At 45.3% G+C, this 15,998-nt stretch overlaps 1 protein-coding gene and 1 long non-coding RNA gene across 5 annotated transcripts in view; one reads left to right on the top strand and one right to left on the bottom strand.

Annotated features, from left to right (window-relative positions):
• Nucleotides 1–6,227: 6,227 nt before the first annotated feature.
• On the bottom strand, nt 6,228–15,016 carry LOC128416531 (uncharacterized). The gene is made up of 2 exons (XR_008331232.1): nt 12,446–15,016; nt 6,228–7,782 (listed from the first exon to the last, which is right to left on the bottom strand). It is a non-coding gene; the product is annotated as an uncharacterized LOC128416531 (long non-coding RNA).
• A 288-nt stretch (nt 15,017–15,304) lies between these two features.
• The window catches only part of TAF4 (TATA-box binding protein associated factor 4), a 75,833-nt gene continuing 75,139 nt past the window's right edge, over nt 15,305–15,998 (top strand). For 2 of the 4 annotated variants that reach the window (XM_053394428.1, XM_053394426.1), the window contains exon 1: nt 15,305–15,792. In XM_053394428.1, the coding sequence (XP_053250403.1) occupies nt 15,366–15,792 (427 nt within the window). In that variant the 5' untranslated portion in view covers nt 15,305–15,365. The remainder of the gene's footprint in view (nt 15,793–15,998) is intronic. The other 2 variants (XM_053394427.1, XM_053394425.1) reach the window with 1 other exon arrangement.

The following is a 15,998-nucleotide window of genomic DNA, read 5'->3' as shown; positions in this document are numbered from 1 at the left end:
CCATAGAAGTATGCAGCATAAAATTGTTTGTTTTTATTATGTATTTGCTGTTTTTTTAATACAGTGGTACCTCGGTTTAAGAACAGCCCTGTTTGCGAACTATTCGGTATACGAACTCTGCAAAACCGGAAGTAGTGTCCCGGTTTGCAAACTTTACCTCAGTCTAAGAACAGAATCTGAATGGTGGAAGGGCACTGGCGGTGGGAGCCCTCATTAGGGAAAGCGCGCCTTGGTTTAAGAATGGTTTTGGTTTAATAACAGACTTGCGGAACAGATTAAGTTTGTAAACTAAGGTACCACTGTATTGTGATTTTATGTTGTGAACCACCCTGAGATCTATGGGTTTAGGGCAGTACAGCAGCAGCGGCAAAGTATAGCTGGATTATACAGTGGTACCTCAGGTTAAGTACTTAATTCGTTCCAGAGGTCCGTACTTAACCTGAAACTGTTCTTAACCTGAAGCACCACTTTAGCTAATCGGGCCTCCTGCTGCTGCTGCGCCGCCGAAGCACGATTTCTGTTCTCATCCTGAAGCAAAGTTCTTAACCCGAGGTAATATTTCTGGGTTAGCGGAGTCTGTAACCTGAAGCATATGTAACCCGAGGTACCCCTATATAGCTTTCCGGCTTAAAGGTAAAGGTAAAGGGGACCCCTGACCATTAGGTCCAGTCGTGACCAACTCTGGGGTTGCAGCGCTCATCTTGCTTTATTTGCCGAGGGAGCCGGCGTACAGCTTCCGGGTCATGCGGCCAGCATGACTAAGCCGCTTCTGGCGAACCAGAGCAGCACACGGAAACGGCTTTTACCTTCCCGCCGGAGCGGTATCTATTTATCTACTTGCACTTTGATGTGCTTTCGAACTGCTAGGTTGGCAGGAGCAGGGACCGAGCAGCGGGAGCTCACCCCGTCGCGGGGATTCGAACCGCCGACCTTCTGATCGGCAAGTCCTAGGCTCTGTGGTTTAACCCACAGCGCCACCAGCGTCCCTTAGCAGGGTCTACATTTTGTTAAAGTGCGGTGAAAATGTGCTTTTGGATTAACTGAGCTCACAACTCTTTCTGACCCAAATCCCCTCTTAGTTGCCCCCTGGACCTTTCTTTATTTCAGTTGTCTGATTTAGAAGAGGGAGGGAAGCTTTTTTGTTGTTAAATAATTGGGTGCCAGAAACCCTTTGCTGATTTGCTGCAAATTGGAAATAAAAACAAGTAATGGATATGAATCTATCTACTGCCCACCCGCTCCTCTTGAAGTATGGTATAGCAAAATTTCCCAGTTTACAAGAGGTTATTTTTCCATTGCTAGCAGTGGTTTCTTTTCATCTCATTCTCTCTCATTAGCTATTGACTTAGGGCACTGTGTGGTTGTCAGTCAACCATTAGCACAGGCCCAGTTCAATAATGTGAGATTTAATCACAACATATACAGACTGATCCTAAACATATTTACTTAGAAGCAAGCCGCACTCAGTTCAAAAGGACATAAAGGGCAATCCTAGGCATGTTTACTTAGAAGTAAGGCTCACTGGGCTCAGTAGAGCTTGCTCCCAAGTAAGTGTTTATATAGAATTGCAGCAGAGTTTCCTTGTAAGTATATTTAGGACTGCTGCTAAAGGTAAAGGTAAAGGGACCCCTGACCATTATGTCCAGTTGCGGACAACTCTGGGGTTGCGGTGCTCATCTCGCTTTATTGGCTGAGGAAGCCGGCTTACAGCTTCCGGGTCATGTGGCCAGCATGACTAAGCTGCTTCTGGTGAACCAGAGCAGTGCACGAAAACGCCGTTTACCTTCTCACCTGAGAGGTACCTATTTATCTACTTGCACTTTGACGTGCTTTCGAACTGTTAGGTTGGCAGGAACAGGGACCGAGCAACGGGAGCTCACCCCGTCGCAGGGATTCGAACCGCCGACCTTCTGATCGGCAAGTCCTAGGCTCTGTGGTTTAACCCACAGCGCCACCCGCATCCCTAGGACTGCTGCTAGCAGCAGTTAAAAAACCAAGCCAAAGATACCTGGGGTGAGCTTTACTTCCCCAAGACCACTGAAATTAACGAGGATACCCAAAGTACCGTATTTTTTGCTCTATAAGACTCACTTTTCCCTCCTAAAGAGTAAGGGGAAATGTGTGTGCGTCTTATGGAGCGAATGCAGGCTGCGCAGCTATCCCAGAAGCCAGAACAGCAAGAGGGATTGCTGCTTTCACTGCGCAGCAATCCCTCTTGCTGTTCTGGCTTCTGAGATTCAGAATATTTTTTTTCTTGTTTTCCTCCTCCAAAAACTAGGTGCGTCTTGTGGTCTGGTGCGTCTTATAGAGCGAAAAATAAGGTAATATCTTAAGCATTGGTGTTGAAGGATCATGAATTTAGTTTTCCAGCAAACCCCCACCATGCAGGCCTTGCCTTTGCTTATAGACAGTCCATCCATGCTAGTTATGCTAGTCACTACTAAACAAAGATTCTCAAACAAAGGCTGACACCTAGATAGGGATGCTGTAAAAATGGGAGTGTAAATTGCCACAAACTGCATGTTCACAGGAAGTCTGGAATGGAAATCATGCAAGCAAATAGCAGTGGTATTGGCTATGGGGTTTTTTGTTTAAATCTGCAACATTATGTAAATAATTATTGTCATGTTCTGATGTTTCCTTTCCATTCATACATGATGAATTACATCAGTTCTGGCATCAACATAGGTTTTAGAAGAAGCAAAACTGTAGCAGAATGGCAACAGTGTTGATTGCGATGAACGCAGGGCAGTAATCACTGCCTCCTTAAGTCCCAACCCTTAGAACACATTTGCATACCAACTCTGGCTCCATACCTGTGCAGGGCAAACTGTAGGAGTGAATAGTATCAGTAAGTACTACTAAGGACTTCGTTATTGTGACTATTCAGTTTTGGGCTGGTTTACACTTTGTGTGTTGTACTTCGGCTCTGTATACCTGAAGGAGCATCTCCACCCCCATTGTTCAGCCCGGACACTGAAATCCAGAACCACCTTCTGGCGGTTCCCTCATTGTGGGAAGTAAAGCTACAGGGAACCAGGCAGAGGGCCTTCTCAATAGTCACGCCCACCCTGTGGAACGCCCTTCCGTCATATGTCTATGAAACAAACTGACTTTTAGGAGACATCTGAAGGCAGTCCTGTATTGGGAAGTTTTTAATGTTTGATGTTCTATTCCTACCATGGAGGTAAAACATACCTGTATGGTTAGTATCTGCTGACAGCCTTATCCAAGCTTCTGAGGGTGCTGGAACAATCAAGAGGGCACCTTCCTCCCATCTTAGCACCAGAGAGGGTCTGTAGGGAAGGAGGCGGTCGTTTGGCCAGACATTGCCAGTACAGACCCCATGAGTGTATATGCAAAATTAAGATTTTTTTTGTCCCAGTGTGCCTCACTTTACACTTGCTTGCATTAACGTGCTGTTGCAATTTTACATTCATTCACTCAGTTTGGAGAAGTCCTTTTGGAGGTCTTTACAATCCCTTCTATCATCAGCAAACTTGGCTACTTCACTGCTCACCCCTTAATCTAAATCGGAGCTTGCCAAACTTTTCATGTTGGTGACACACTTTTTAGACATGCATCATTTCGTGACACAGTAATTCAGTTTTACTGGCAAACTGGATGTTAAATTAACCCCTTTCCAGCCATTGGAGGAGCATTCACGTGACACACCTACGCACTGTAGCCGACACACTAATGTGTTGCAATACAGTTTGAAAAGCTTTGGTCTAGATAATTTATCAACAAGCTGAAAAAGGACTGCACTTTCTACATCCCTCTGGTTGGAGAAATATCCATTTATTCCTCCTCTCTTCCTGTTTCTGCAACAGTTACTGATCCATAAGAGAGTTCATTTTCTCCCATGAATGCTAATCTTACTCAGGCGTCTTTGGTACGGAGTTGATTACAGGACATCAACTTTTAAAAGCTTGAATCGGATCCCTTTCAAAACAAGAGACAATAATTGGGACTTGTTTATATTGGCAAACACAAAGCCATTATACCCACAAGAATTTTTAAGGACACAAGAATCAGGAAAACCACTTAGATGATGAAACCAATATTCTTAAATGGCTGAAGATGAAGTTGAAGTTTTCTTTTTTAATTTTTACTTAGTTTGCTTTTTATTGGACAGTATCTTGAAAAGTTTCAATAAAACTTTTTTTAAAGAAGAAAATACCCAGCAGTAAGGGATAGGTTCTTGGCTATTAAATGAGCTGCGGTTTTGGGGCAGGAAGTAATGCAAAATCAACAAGCACATTTGAAGAATAAAAACTGGAATAGTGTAAATGCAGCAAACATGTTTGCAAACACTTTAAGTACCAGAAACTTCCCCAAAAGTTAATCACTTCTGTACCCTGGAATGGCACAAGGGAGGAAAATGGGTATAAATTTTACACACCCAACATGGTTGGCTGTTAGTAACACAAGGCCCTCAAAAAGCTGAGATTTAATATGGAATTGGGAGCCAAGGTGGGTAACTTTTTTAGACTATCCCATTCCATTTTTGATTGGGCATTGTTTAAATGACTTTAAGAGTAAAAAGCTGAACTGTTTATCTGAGGCCCTTCTTTGTGTGCCTTCATGAGGTCGGGAAGGTGGCAACACAAGAATGGACCTTTTCTGCAATGGCTCCGTTTGTGAGATGCTGTCCCAAGGAAGGCTCACCTGGCGCATTCATTACATATATTTAGGCAGGGGAAATGTTTCTCTTCAACCAGGTGTTGATTGAACACCCCATGGCTTTTTAAAAAATGTGTTGGGGGCTATTGGTTTTTATTATGTATATTGTATTCTCATTTTGTATTTTTCTGTTGTGAACTGCCCTGGGATGTTCAGATGAAGGGTGGTATACAAATTTTATAAAGTAAATAAATATTGGCTTGTTGAGGGCAATAAGAGTCAAAATATGAGAAATCAAGTTTTTTTAGGTGTGTGTATTTGGTGCAAGAACCAAATTTGGCATTGGATAGTGACAGCTGGAAGTATCGGCAGCAATCTAGGCCATGGGCTGGATTCAGCTACTTGGTCTTGTTAGTGGAAGCCAGCACGACGACTCCAGTAGGGCTTTCACCACCCTTTCCTCCCATGTACCCCACAAATTTGCTGGGGGGGGGTCAGAAACCCCAGAACAGTTTGTGGGGAGAGGAGAGATGGTTCTATCATGCAACCAAAAATGCTTATGCTGACTGAACATCCTCCTTAGTGCCATGCTGATTTCTACCCCAAGTGTTTATCTATAGATCAAGTACAAGTTTGATTCATTGTAATTGTGGTCACAAAGTGTTTGCAGTGACTTAAAGAACTGTGTAACCTGGCAATGTATCTTCAAGACAGCTGTAAGCAGCAGCAACCAAAACCATACACAAACTGTTATTCAGAAACTGGCTGCTGTAGAAAAGTAGCAGCTGTGTTGAGAAGTCCACTAGGCTCAATGGCTTGAGACTTACGATGCAATGCTTTCTCCTAGACCAGGCATGGCCAAACTTGGCCCTCCAGATGTTTTGGGACTACAATTTCCACCATCCCTGACCACTGGTCCTGTTAGCTAGGGATGGTGGGAGTTGTAGTCCCAAAACATCTGGAGGGCCAAGTTTGGCCATGCTTGTCATAAACTCTTTCAAACAGTCTAAATGGCAGTTGTAATAAAGTTACATGGAAGCAACATGGGGACAATACAGTTTTACTTGATTTGTTATATTGATATCCAGTAGCTCTTTCCTCCCAAGTATTGCATGACAAGTGGAATGTGAAGTCTAAGAAACCTGCAAAATTCAGTATGTGGTGTCTACGTTGCAATTCAATTCACATTTTTCCCATGCTGCAACTCAAACTTGTCACCAACATTCATGTGAACCTACATAAAAATCTGAACATTTCCACTCCAATGGAAATGGAAAATTCAGCCATACATAGAACTTGAAAGCTGGAGTCAAATTTCAAATCTGGATTTGGAATTTCAGAATTAGAATTTTGCATTTTAAATGATCATGTGCATATTTGAACAAACAGTTTGAAATTCATTTCAGCGCTACTATTGCTTTAAAAATCCTTCATTCATCCCTACCCTTGCCCAAGTTCTGTTCCTTGAAACAATAAAACTACTTTTTTAAAAAAGGAAATATATTAATTGAACTCAGGAAACACTTCTTACGAATCAAAGGACTTGAGCAGTCCCATTTCCCCCTAAGGAATATTCCTTATCCAAACATACAAGCTTTGAATATGAACGTAAACAGTCTTCATTTATTTATTGCTTATACCATGTGCTTCCTCTAAAGACCTCAAAGCAACTTACAGATGGTTCCCAGGTGGTCTCCCATCCAACACAGCTTTCAGAGCCAGATTATAGCGTTTATTCTATCCAATGTTAGGGAAGAATAGCAGCTTTACTTAATAAAAAATTAAAAATCAACAGCCTACTCGAGGTTTTCAGAGAATGTAGTGAGAACTTATGATGACACAATCTCTCCTCCCCCTTATTAATTGCAGAATTGTAATTCAGGAGGTACTTTCTGCATTGCCTGCTCCAATGTCTTCTTTAAAGGGCTTTTCTGGATAATACACCTTCAGGCAAATGTACTGGAAGTTATTGGGCTTATGCTGAAAAATAGGCAAGGCAAAGTTGAATGCACTTTTGAGACAACTTTAAAAGAACTAGGCAACAAGGCCTGAGGTTGTAGAATGCATAAACTGGTCTTTAGAACATTTTTTTCTACAACCAGCTCAACCACATGAAGAAACAGGCTTTTTGTGCCTCCGTTGCTCTTGGAATCTACTGTATACTGAGATGATTCAGGCAAAGATGTCTGCAATGAAGCATCTTGTGTCTCCTTAAAAAACTAACATACCAATATTGTGCATAAGGTTTTCTAGCTTAGAGTTCTCTTCCACAGACGCGTGAAGTGTTGTTCTCAGATGGCTGATAACTGCCAACTGAGGATAACATTTCATGCATCTAATGAAGAGGGATCTAAAAGCTTATGTCAAAACACCCAATTTGCACATAAGGAAATTTAGCACCAAGGCTGAATCTATATTATTATGATTAACCACCCTTCAGCCTAAGGTCCCAGGGCGCGTCACAGCATAAAAACTATAGTTTTGGGTGCCATTAGATCTGTGATGGCTGTATTATGCATACAAACCACCCATTTTATTATGGTCACCAGGTGATGAAAATGTATGCGGAAACGCCCCTTTGGACAACAGGCAGACAAAGCATGTTGAAAGCCAACTTTTTATTTGCTGTAAAGATATCTGCATTACAAGTATAAAGGTTAGAAATTATGGTGAACATATTTGAAACTACCATCTCCCCCAGTACTGTCTACTGTTAAACAGCTTTGGTTCTGCAGTGCCTTGCATCTCCTAGTCTTTCTGCCCAAGATCTATTTAGGCGGTGGCACGGGTTCGTTGTGGGACCGTGTGCATGCATGTGCTCTACATCTCAGAACTCAATTCCTCCTCTAAATGGCTGGCAGATCACCAGCTATTTACCCAAAAACGTATTGGTGTGGTTAACTATTAAAATAAAAAAACCACAGGCTAAAGCAAAAAACAAACAAACCCCAGAAATACAAAACATCTAGCTTTAAAATATATTTCATCACAGTAAGAACCAATTAAAGACCAGCCCGCAGGTTAAAGGGCAATATTGAGTTCACCTCAGACCAAAGGTTTGCCCCCAAAACAAAACTGTTATAGAACTAAATATTCTTGTATGTGAGGCGATTCATGTGTTATTTTCACCGCCTTCATGCTTGGCTGCGGAAATTTCTGGAGCAAGAAGATATACCTGTCAGTAAAGCCATACACACTTTTAACTGCTTGTAGCACAAAAATGTATTGTTTCTCAATCCAGAAGCATTCATGCTTGTATTCAACATGCTGCTTTCCATTTAGATTGATTCTAGATCCTGCTATACCTAAGGGTGAATCATATGAGTTGGAAGAGACCACAAGGGCCCTCGAGTCCAACCCCCTGCCAAGCAGGAAACACCATCAGAGCACTCCTGACATATGGTTGTCAAGCCTCTGCTTAAAGACCTCCAAAGAAGGAGACTCCACCACACTCCTTGGCAGCAAATTCCACTGTCAAACAGCTCTTACTGTCAGGAAGTTCTTCCTAATGTTTAGGTGGAATCTTCTTTCTTGTAGTTTGGATCCATTGCTCCGTGTCTGCTTCTCTGGAGCAGCAGAGGTGGATGTAGCTACTTGAAACATGTTCTAAAGCCCCACCCTTTGATTAGGTTTCCCATGCCTTTTGCTCTTTCACATGACTCAGGCAAATGAAGTGGTGATTGTGGATTTGTATATGCCCACTTACAATGTAACTGGGGCAGGTGTGGATATGCCCTCCACTGACAGGGCTCTTGACATCTGCTTTCAAATGGATACATTTGGGGGTAGGGCAGACTCAATCTGCAATGAGCTTTTATTTTTAGAATGAATCCGGTTTCTCTAAAAGTGCTTTTCGGTGGGGGGGGAATAGGGAGAAGATCTGGATTTTGTGTGTATACTACACAGGGAAAAATGTACTCAAGTCTCTATTATTCTATAATAAAATGTGTGCATGCAGCTGAAAAATGTTGTGTGTAAGCAGCCTAGAAAGTTGCCTAGGCTTGCAAGGTTATAACAGACACAAAACGCCCCTATGTAAGAAAGCCACAAAAAAAAGCCCACAATTCAATTCAGCATGGAACAAGTTAACTCTGCTCAGTTTGATAAGGTTAAGCAAACGTTAATATTGAGATTACAGCTAGTGTGTAAATTGGCAGTTTGATGTTCTCACACTTCGCAAAAAACTTCTTAAGAGATAGAGATTCCCCCCCCTCCCCAATTATGGTTCAATGAAGATGCTGCCTTGGATTTGAAAATAAGTTGTGGAAAAGCCAACTCCTTGAAAAATCCTGATACTATGACCTAATGTAAGGGAATCCATAGGGAAGTCAAAAAATTGAAACTGAAAAGAACTAAATTATGGCCTCTTATTTTCAGCTTTTTGTCAGCTTGAAAATTAAATGAGGTTCTAAAGCTTTGGACTGTATCACTTCTGGCTTCATGTTGGGGGTTGCATATTTTAAAATAATTATTTCCCCATATATAACTTTCCTTGCATATAACATTGTATCAGAGATATCCTTTAATGTGCTACATACAGGAGTCTTGTGTGAAAAAGCATTTAACAACTATGACTCTCCCCATACCTACACTCTGAAATGCAACAGTCCAAAATTTTACCCTCTTTATTTTGCATGAGGATATAAACTTTCCCCACTTAAACTGAGAGCACGGGACCAAAAACAGCAGGCTCCATAAACCGGATGCCCGCCAGATGTCTAAAGACAATTCCCTTGAGTCTCAGGCAGCACAGGGGGCAGCACGTTGGTGAAGGCTGCACTACAGCATGGCTCCTTCGTGTGAAGCTGGTACAGTATAACGCAGCATGTCTTGACCTATATAGGAGAAGCTCAGGGTGTAAAGTGCAGCAGCTGGATTTCTTCCCTATATCGCAGGGTGTTTGTATGGGAGCAAGCTATGTGGCAGCAACACACTACCAACATTAACAGAAATAGGGGGCCGCAGAAGCCATGTTGCCCACCACTCTTTAAAATATTGCAAATTAAATATTTATCTTATTGGATTATCCTCAATTTGCAAAAAAAGTTTAAAGTAATTTTATGCTGCAACAAGATTATTTCAACTCAGCATATTCTTCTTTGCGAATACACAGGAAACAGGATTTGTTAACACATTTACTATATTTACATTTTTAGGTAAAACATCTTATGTGAACATCTGCACATATGAAGTAGCCCGTAAACCTTGAATTGAGTATTATTTAGAACAGCCTACTTGTACTTTTAGGGACGTGGGTGGCACTGTGGTCTAAACCACTGAGCCTTGGGCTTGCCGATCAGAAGGTCAGCGGTTCGAATCCCCACAACAGGGTGAGCTCCCGTTGCTTGGTCTCAGCTCTTGCCAACCTAGCAGTTCGAAAGCACGTCAAAGTGCAAGTAGATAAATAGGTACCGCTCTGACCAGAAGGTAAACGGCGTTTCCCTGTGCTGCTCTGGTTCGCCAGAAGCGGCTTAGTCATGCTGGCCACATGACCTGGAAGCTATCTGTGGACAAACGCCAGCTCCCTCGGCCAGTAAAGCGAGATGAGCGCTGCAACCCCAGAGTCATCCGCAACTGAACTTAATTGTAAGGGGTCCCTTTATCTTACTTGTACTTTTAGGGAACTGCCTCGGACTAGGCTGACTGTGGTTATATATGGCCTACCGTGGTGTGTGTGTGTGTGTGTGTGAAGAATACATTTATTAAGGGAGCAAACAAAACAATTAATTAAAAAGCCCCTCTAAAAACAATCATATATACTCATAGTTAATATTTGTAAGGTTGCTGGGATCAACATATTTCAGCCTGGGTGAAGAATCTCATTTTTAATTTCCTCCTAAATGTTAGATAAAGGGGGACAGATAGATCTCACCAATGTGGGCATTCAGTAAATACGGAATTGCAACCAAGATGGCCCTTTCATGTGTGAACACGTACATTATTTTACACCCCCCGGGAGGAGTACCACCAACAGGGCCTCGCCTGCAGATTCTAGGGCCCATAATGGTTGAAGATGAGGGAGATGTTGATTTAGGAACTTGGGCCCCAAGCTGTTTAGGGCATTGTACACAAATGCTAACATTGAATTGGGCCTCATAGCTCATTGGCAGCTAGTGCAGTGCTTTCAGGACCAAGTTACACATGGTTCCACTAGGCTGTAAATGTAGCAGCAATATATTTTGCTAGCAGCAGCTTTTGGACTGTTTTCAAGGGCAGCCCCTACGTAGAGTAAATTGAAGTAGTCCAGATGGGTGGTCAACAGAGCATGGACAACTGAGTCCAAGCCATCCGAGTCCAGGAATGGCCATAACTAGGCAAACCAACCCTAGCTGTGTCAGGTTGGCCTGGGCAGTTTTGGTGCTAAAAGCAGACCTGAAACCAGTTTGAGTCTAGATAATCTGCTTCTTCCAGGCACACCTGATGCCAGATGGCCACCTTGCCCAGGAAGGGAATATTAGAAACTGGTAGTTTCCTCAAAAAACTGTATCTCAGGAAGATCTTTTCAGGAGGGGAAGGGTCATTCTTCCCATGCTAGTCAAATGAGTTGGGATCAAGAGGACTATAGTCAGCCTCACTGCTGCAAGTTTTCCCTACACTTCTTCAGGCTATGCAACAATGGAAATAAGACCCCACAGGCTGTAACAAGATGATGGTCTAGAACCTCCAATGGAACTGCACTAATTGTGGCATCAAGTTCGGCACAGATCCAAGCAATTTTGATCTCAAAGTGATTCACATACCTCTCACAGCTGGCTGAGTGGTTGGTTGTTAATTATGAGATACTGATCTGAGACAGCCAACTTACTGTTTTACAAAGCAAGAGCACATTTTAGAAGTACCTTGCAGCATGTTATTAAGGTCCACCTAGTCCAGGCTTCCTCAAACTCGGCCCTCCGGATTTTTTGAGACTACAATTCCCATCATCCCTGACCACTGGTCCTGCTAGCTAGGGATCATGGGAGTTGTAGGCCAAAAACATCTGGAGGGCCGAGTTTGAGGAAGCCTGACCTAGTCCATCAAGAATTCCAGGAACGAGCAGGCACTAAGCAGTGTTATCAGATATTGTCCACTGACAAGACCATATTCTACCTTGTTCCCATCTCTGGACTAAGCCATACTGAAAGTGGCTTGCACTCTTGGACAGCAGTTCTAAGCATACACACTGGCAAGTACAGTAAAAGCCACTTAAATCAATGGTACTGCTTTGTAAACATGGCTATGATTGGTCTGTTTGTAAAGTAGTTTGCGTCACATAAACAGTGCATTTTTCCTCCTTGAGGAACTGTTTTAAGATTTTAGTGCAAACTATTCTACTTGCTGCACAGATCACAGAAGTGGCAAGGTTTTTTCCCCTCCCTCAGAGGTGATTAGGCTCACTAGTAATTTTGCTGCAAGAGATAGACAGGGCAAAGGTAAAAGGAAGCAGAAGCACGACATAATAGGCAAGAATGACTAGCAACTTGTAACTATTGCTTCCTGACAACCTGGACTTTGGTAAGTAGCATGCCACCCCTTATTGCCATTGCTGTCTTAGAGGCGTTGAGTGTTATGATTTAAAATATTAAGTCTTTTCTGTTTTGTAAGCTGCTTTAAGTTCATTTTTTTTTTAAAGGCAAGGTATGTTGTACATTTCTGCCCTGGCTCTTTCCATTTATTTTACTAAACGAAAAACCTCCACTACCTGTTGTGAAGGCAGCGATTACCAAGCAGTATGTGCAGCTATCCAAAAGACAGGCAGGATTTAGGGTAGGGTAGTATAAAATGGCCAGATTAAAAGGACGAAGGGACAATAATATGACGGACATATTAAGAGTCTTACGTCCAAACTTGGGAAAACTGGGTGTCTGAAATGTGTAAGGGAAGCTGGTATGTCTCAGACACCATCTCTTGCAGTGGTGATCAGAATCAAGGGCATGGGTTCCCTCTGTCAAGAGAAAGCAAAGCATGAAGCAGATTTATTTAGGTTCTTTTTTTTCTAGCCTATGTAAAGGTTTACAGCTTTTCCTGAGACGTGAGGGGTTAATGACTTAGTTATGATGCTCTCAAGCCATCCTTTCCCCCTGCCTTTTGCTGCTGAACTTTAAAGGGCAGTCTGAATAGCTACTGATCATCCCCCCTCTTTTCTTTTTCTCCCAAGGCTTTAATATAAAAAACCCTTTCTCTGTGTATTTACGTAGCTTGCATAAAGAATGGGGCTATCAGTTTGCAAAGTTTTCTAAATTCAAAATCAAGAATTTCATTGTCTTTTTTGTAGAAATTCTTGACATAGGTTAGCAGCTTCCATGTATGCTACCCATTTTCAGTACTTCCTCAGCTAATCCTTAATTGGGAACAAAACCAGTTACCTGCTGCAAGGAGTGCAGAACCCCTCCAGTTGCCCAGAGAGGCACCTGAAATACCTGCAGTGCACTGACACTGACTGATAACAGGAAAGCTTAGCCTTCTTAACTCCTTAAAACCGAGATGAAATATGCTGTAAAGCAAAACATAACCCCTCTGTCTTAAAACTGGGAGTTGTTCAAGAGCTTGACGCCTGGTATTAAAAGCCTTGGTATTGGTGGATTCTTTTAATTGTCAGGTTTAAGTAGATGTTTCCATCCCCTCTAATTTTCACCATTCTAAAAGTCTCATTAGAAGTATAAATTATAGAATAAAGTACTGCCACCCATCCTGAACCCTCAGGATGGGGTGGGCTAAGCACAGAAATAATTAATAAAGGGCAACAGCAACATAAGGTATCTCGGCAAGGGAGACAGTGACTAGCACAGCCTGATAGTACATGCTTTCCAGATTAAATTGGTTAAAGAAGGCAGGGAGAGGAATACAAAGAGAATTCTGAATGATTCCATTTACAACTGACTGGCGATAAATTGTGATACGTGGCGGCACACATAGCCCGCACCTCTAACAATCTGATGAAGGAGAGCACAGAGATCTTCACAGGCAGATTTACACTGCAGGCCAACCACACTATGACAAGGGCGGCACTAACAAATGTGACTTTGCAATGCAAAAGGACTACTATAGGAAGCTTCGATGAGTTGTTTTGACCAAAAACACACACCAAAATCTGATTACAAGTGACGTTAAGCCATGTAAAGGTGGTGGGGGGGAGAGATGTAAACATCATTAAGGATAGCATTGTGGCGGGTTGGACTAGATGACCCTTGGGAGTCCCTTCCAGATCTACGATTCTAAGTGACACTGAAAGAGGAATTGTACCCAACCCCAGATTTGGAGTGAGGTCCTACATTCCTTCAGTCTCTGCACTTTAAAGCCTATCTTCTAACCTTCTCCTTTCAACTTACTTTAGAAACAGGAGTTGTCTCCTTCAGAGAAATTCTTTACATGCAAAGTGGAGATCTCTCCTCTCTCTCTCAAATAGCAACTTAAAAACTGGAAGGTATGACGACATGGCTGCGATGTGAGCAGCCAGCTGCTCTCAGGACAGCATGATATAAGAAAAAAAAACGTGTGCGAGGATCAATTATGCTAGAGAACCTCCTAAATGGAAAGGCGGCTTGACGTGGTGGGGGAAAAAAGATTTCTTGCCGGCCTCGCAGAGAGTGTTAAGGAAGCGATTTGAAAAATAAAGGCGGGAGAGGAGGAGGGCGCTGATTTTGACACTGAAGAGGACTCTTTATAAATATTTTTAACAATAGAGAGGGGGCGCATTTCAACTGGGGCGGGGAAGCCTGTGCGTGTGTCTGCAAAACGGGGAGCCCCATGAGAAGGATTGGGGGGTGTCGAGGGGATGTAAAGGCGCTGGGGGGGGGAAGGGTCCCCCCGGGTTGCCGTGTGAGAGATCTCAAACTCTGTTAGAAACCAAGGCTGAGGGAAGGAAAGAGGCGGCAGCCGGCATGGCCAGGAAGCGAGCGCGGGCCCTTCTTCCCCCAAGGCCGAGACCTCCCGTCTCCTCAACTAAGGCGAGGCGGGCGGGCTTCCCCGGCGGGACGAGGCCCTTCTCACCCGCAAGCAGGCGGGCCGCCGCCGGGTCGAGCCCGGCCCTCGTCCTCTCCCCTCACCGCCGCCCCTTCCCGCGGGTGTATCGGTTACAGCAGCTGGCACAGGTGCGGCGGGGTTGCCCTTCAGACCCGCTCCGCCGAGGGAAACCTCAGGGGCGCGCAGGCAGGGAGGGAGAAGAGCGGGAGCCGCCGCCGCCGCCGCGGAACATGCAGCCATTTTGGGCTTCGCCAGACAAAGAACTGCGACGGCGGCTGCTCGCCTCTGAGGCGGCGGCGGCGGCTGTCAACAGTGCCACCTCCGCCACGCTCGCAAACCCCTCTCCGCCAACCGCGCGCGCACCCGGCGCTCCTCCCTTCCCCCTCCGCCTCCTTCCCCCCAACCCCCTTCGCTAGGCCGCAGCCGGGCCCGCCGCCGCCCGTCCCCTTACTAAGCGCTCGCAGCCATTTGCCCGAGCTTTTATAGCGACCGGCCGTCCAATGGGGAGCCGGCGGAATCCCTCTCCGGCCGCTGATGTGATGCCTCGGCTGCCGGCCCGCCCCTCCCCTCTTCCCCCCCTCCCTCGCGCGCATGCCCAGTGCAGGAAGGCCGGGGCGGGAGGGGAGCTGGGTGTATGTGTAAAATGAGTGAGTGAGGGAGAGAGGGGAGGGGTGGCGAGCGCGAGAGGGGCGGGGGGAGGGAGGAGTGAGCGAGGAGGAGGAGGAGGAGGAGGAGGAGGGGGGCCGGCAGGCGGTCGGTCGGGCGGGAGCCTCTCACAGGAACCCTCCAAAAAAAAGATGGCGGCGGGCTCGGATCTGCTGGATGAGGTTTTCCTGAACCCTGATGTGGACGAGAAGGTGGTGAGCGACCTGGTGGGCTCCCTGGAGTCTCAGCTGGCGGCCTCGAGCCACCACCACCAGCACCACAGGGCGCAGGAGCCCCTCAGGGCCGCTGGGGGGCTGCTGGGGAACCATGTTGTGAGCAGCAGCAGCAGTAGCAGCAGCCCGAGCCCGAGCCCTGGAGGAGTAGGAGGAGGTGGCGGCGGCGGAGGAGGAGGCGGAGGAGGAGGAGGAGGCGGCGGCAGCAGCAGTGCTCATGTCCACACCGAGAGCCCCGGCAGCGGCACCGGCACCACCACCGGCGGAGGCAGCGGCAGCAGCAGCGCCGCCGCCGCCACCAGCGCCGCCAAGATGGGACTCAGTGGCCCCGAGATCACCAAGCCAGGTAACCTGGCGAGGCGACGGGGGGTGGGGGTGGGAAGGGGCTGCCCTCTTTCCTCAGGGGGCAGAGGGGGCTCCCCTTCTCCCCTTCCCCCTGCTGCCCCCTTCCCTTCCCCCCCTCCTGCCTCTTCCCCCCTAAACCGGGACTGCTGGCTCCCCTCCTTGGTCTTTTCTCTTTCCTTTTCCTCTTTCCCATTCTCTCTCTTCTCT

This window comes from Podarcis raffonei, chromosome 6 (assembly GCF_027172205.1).
Source record: "Podarcis raffonei isolate rPodRaf1 chromosome 6, rPodRaf1.pri, whole genome shotgun sequence".
Lineage (NCBI taxonomy): Eukaryota > Metazoa > Chordata > Lepidosauria > Squamata > Lacertidae > Podarcis > Podarcis raffonei.
Note: the sequence above shows the minus strand (reverse complement) of the source record. Positions and strands in the feature narration are given on the sequence as shown.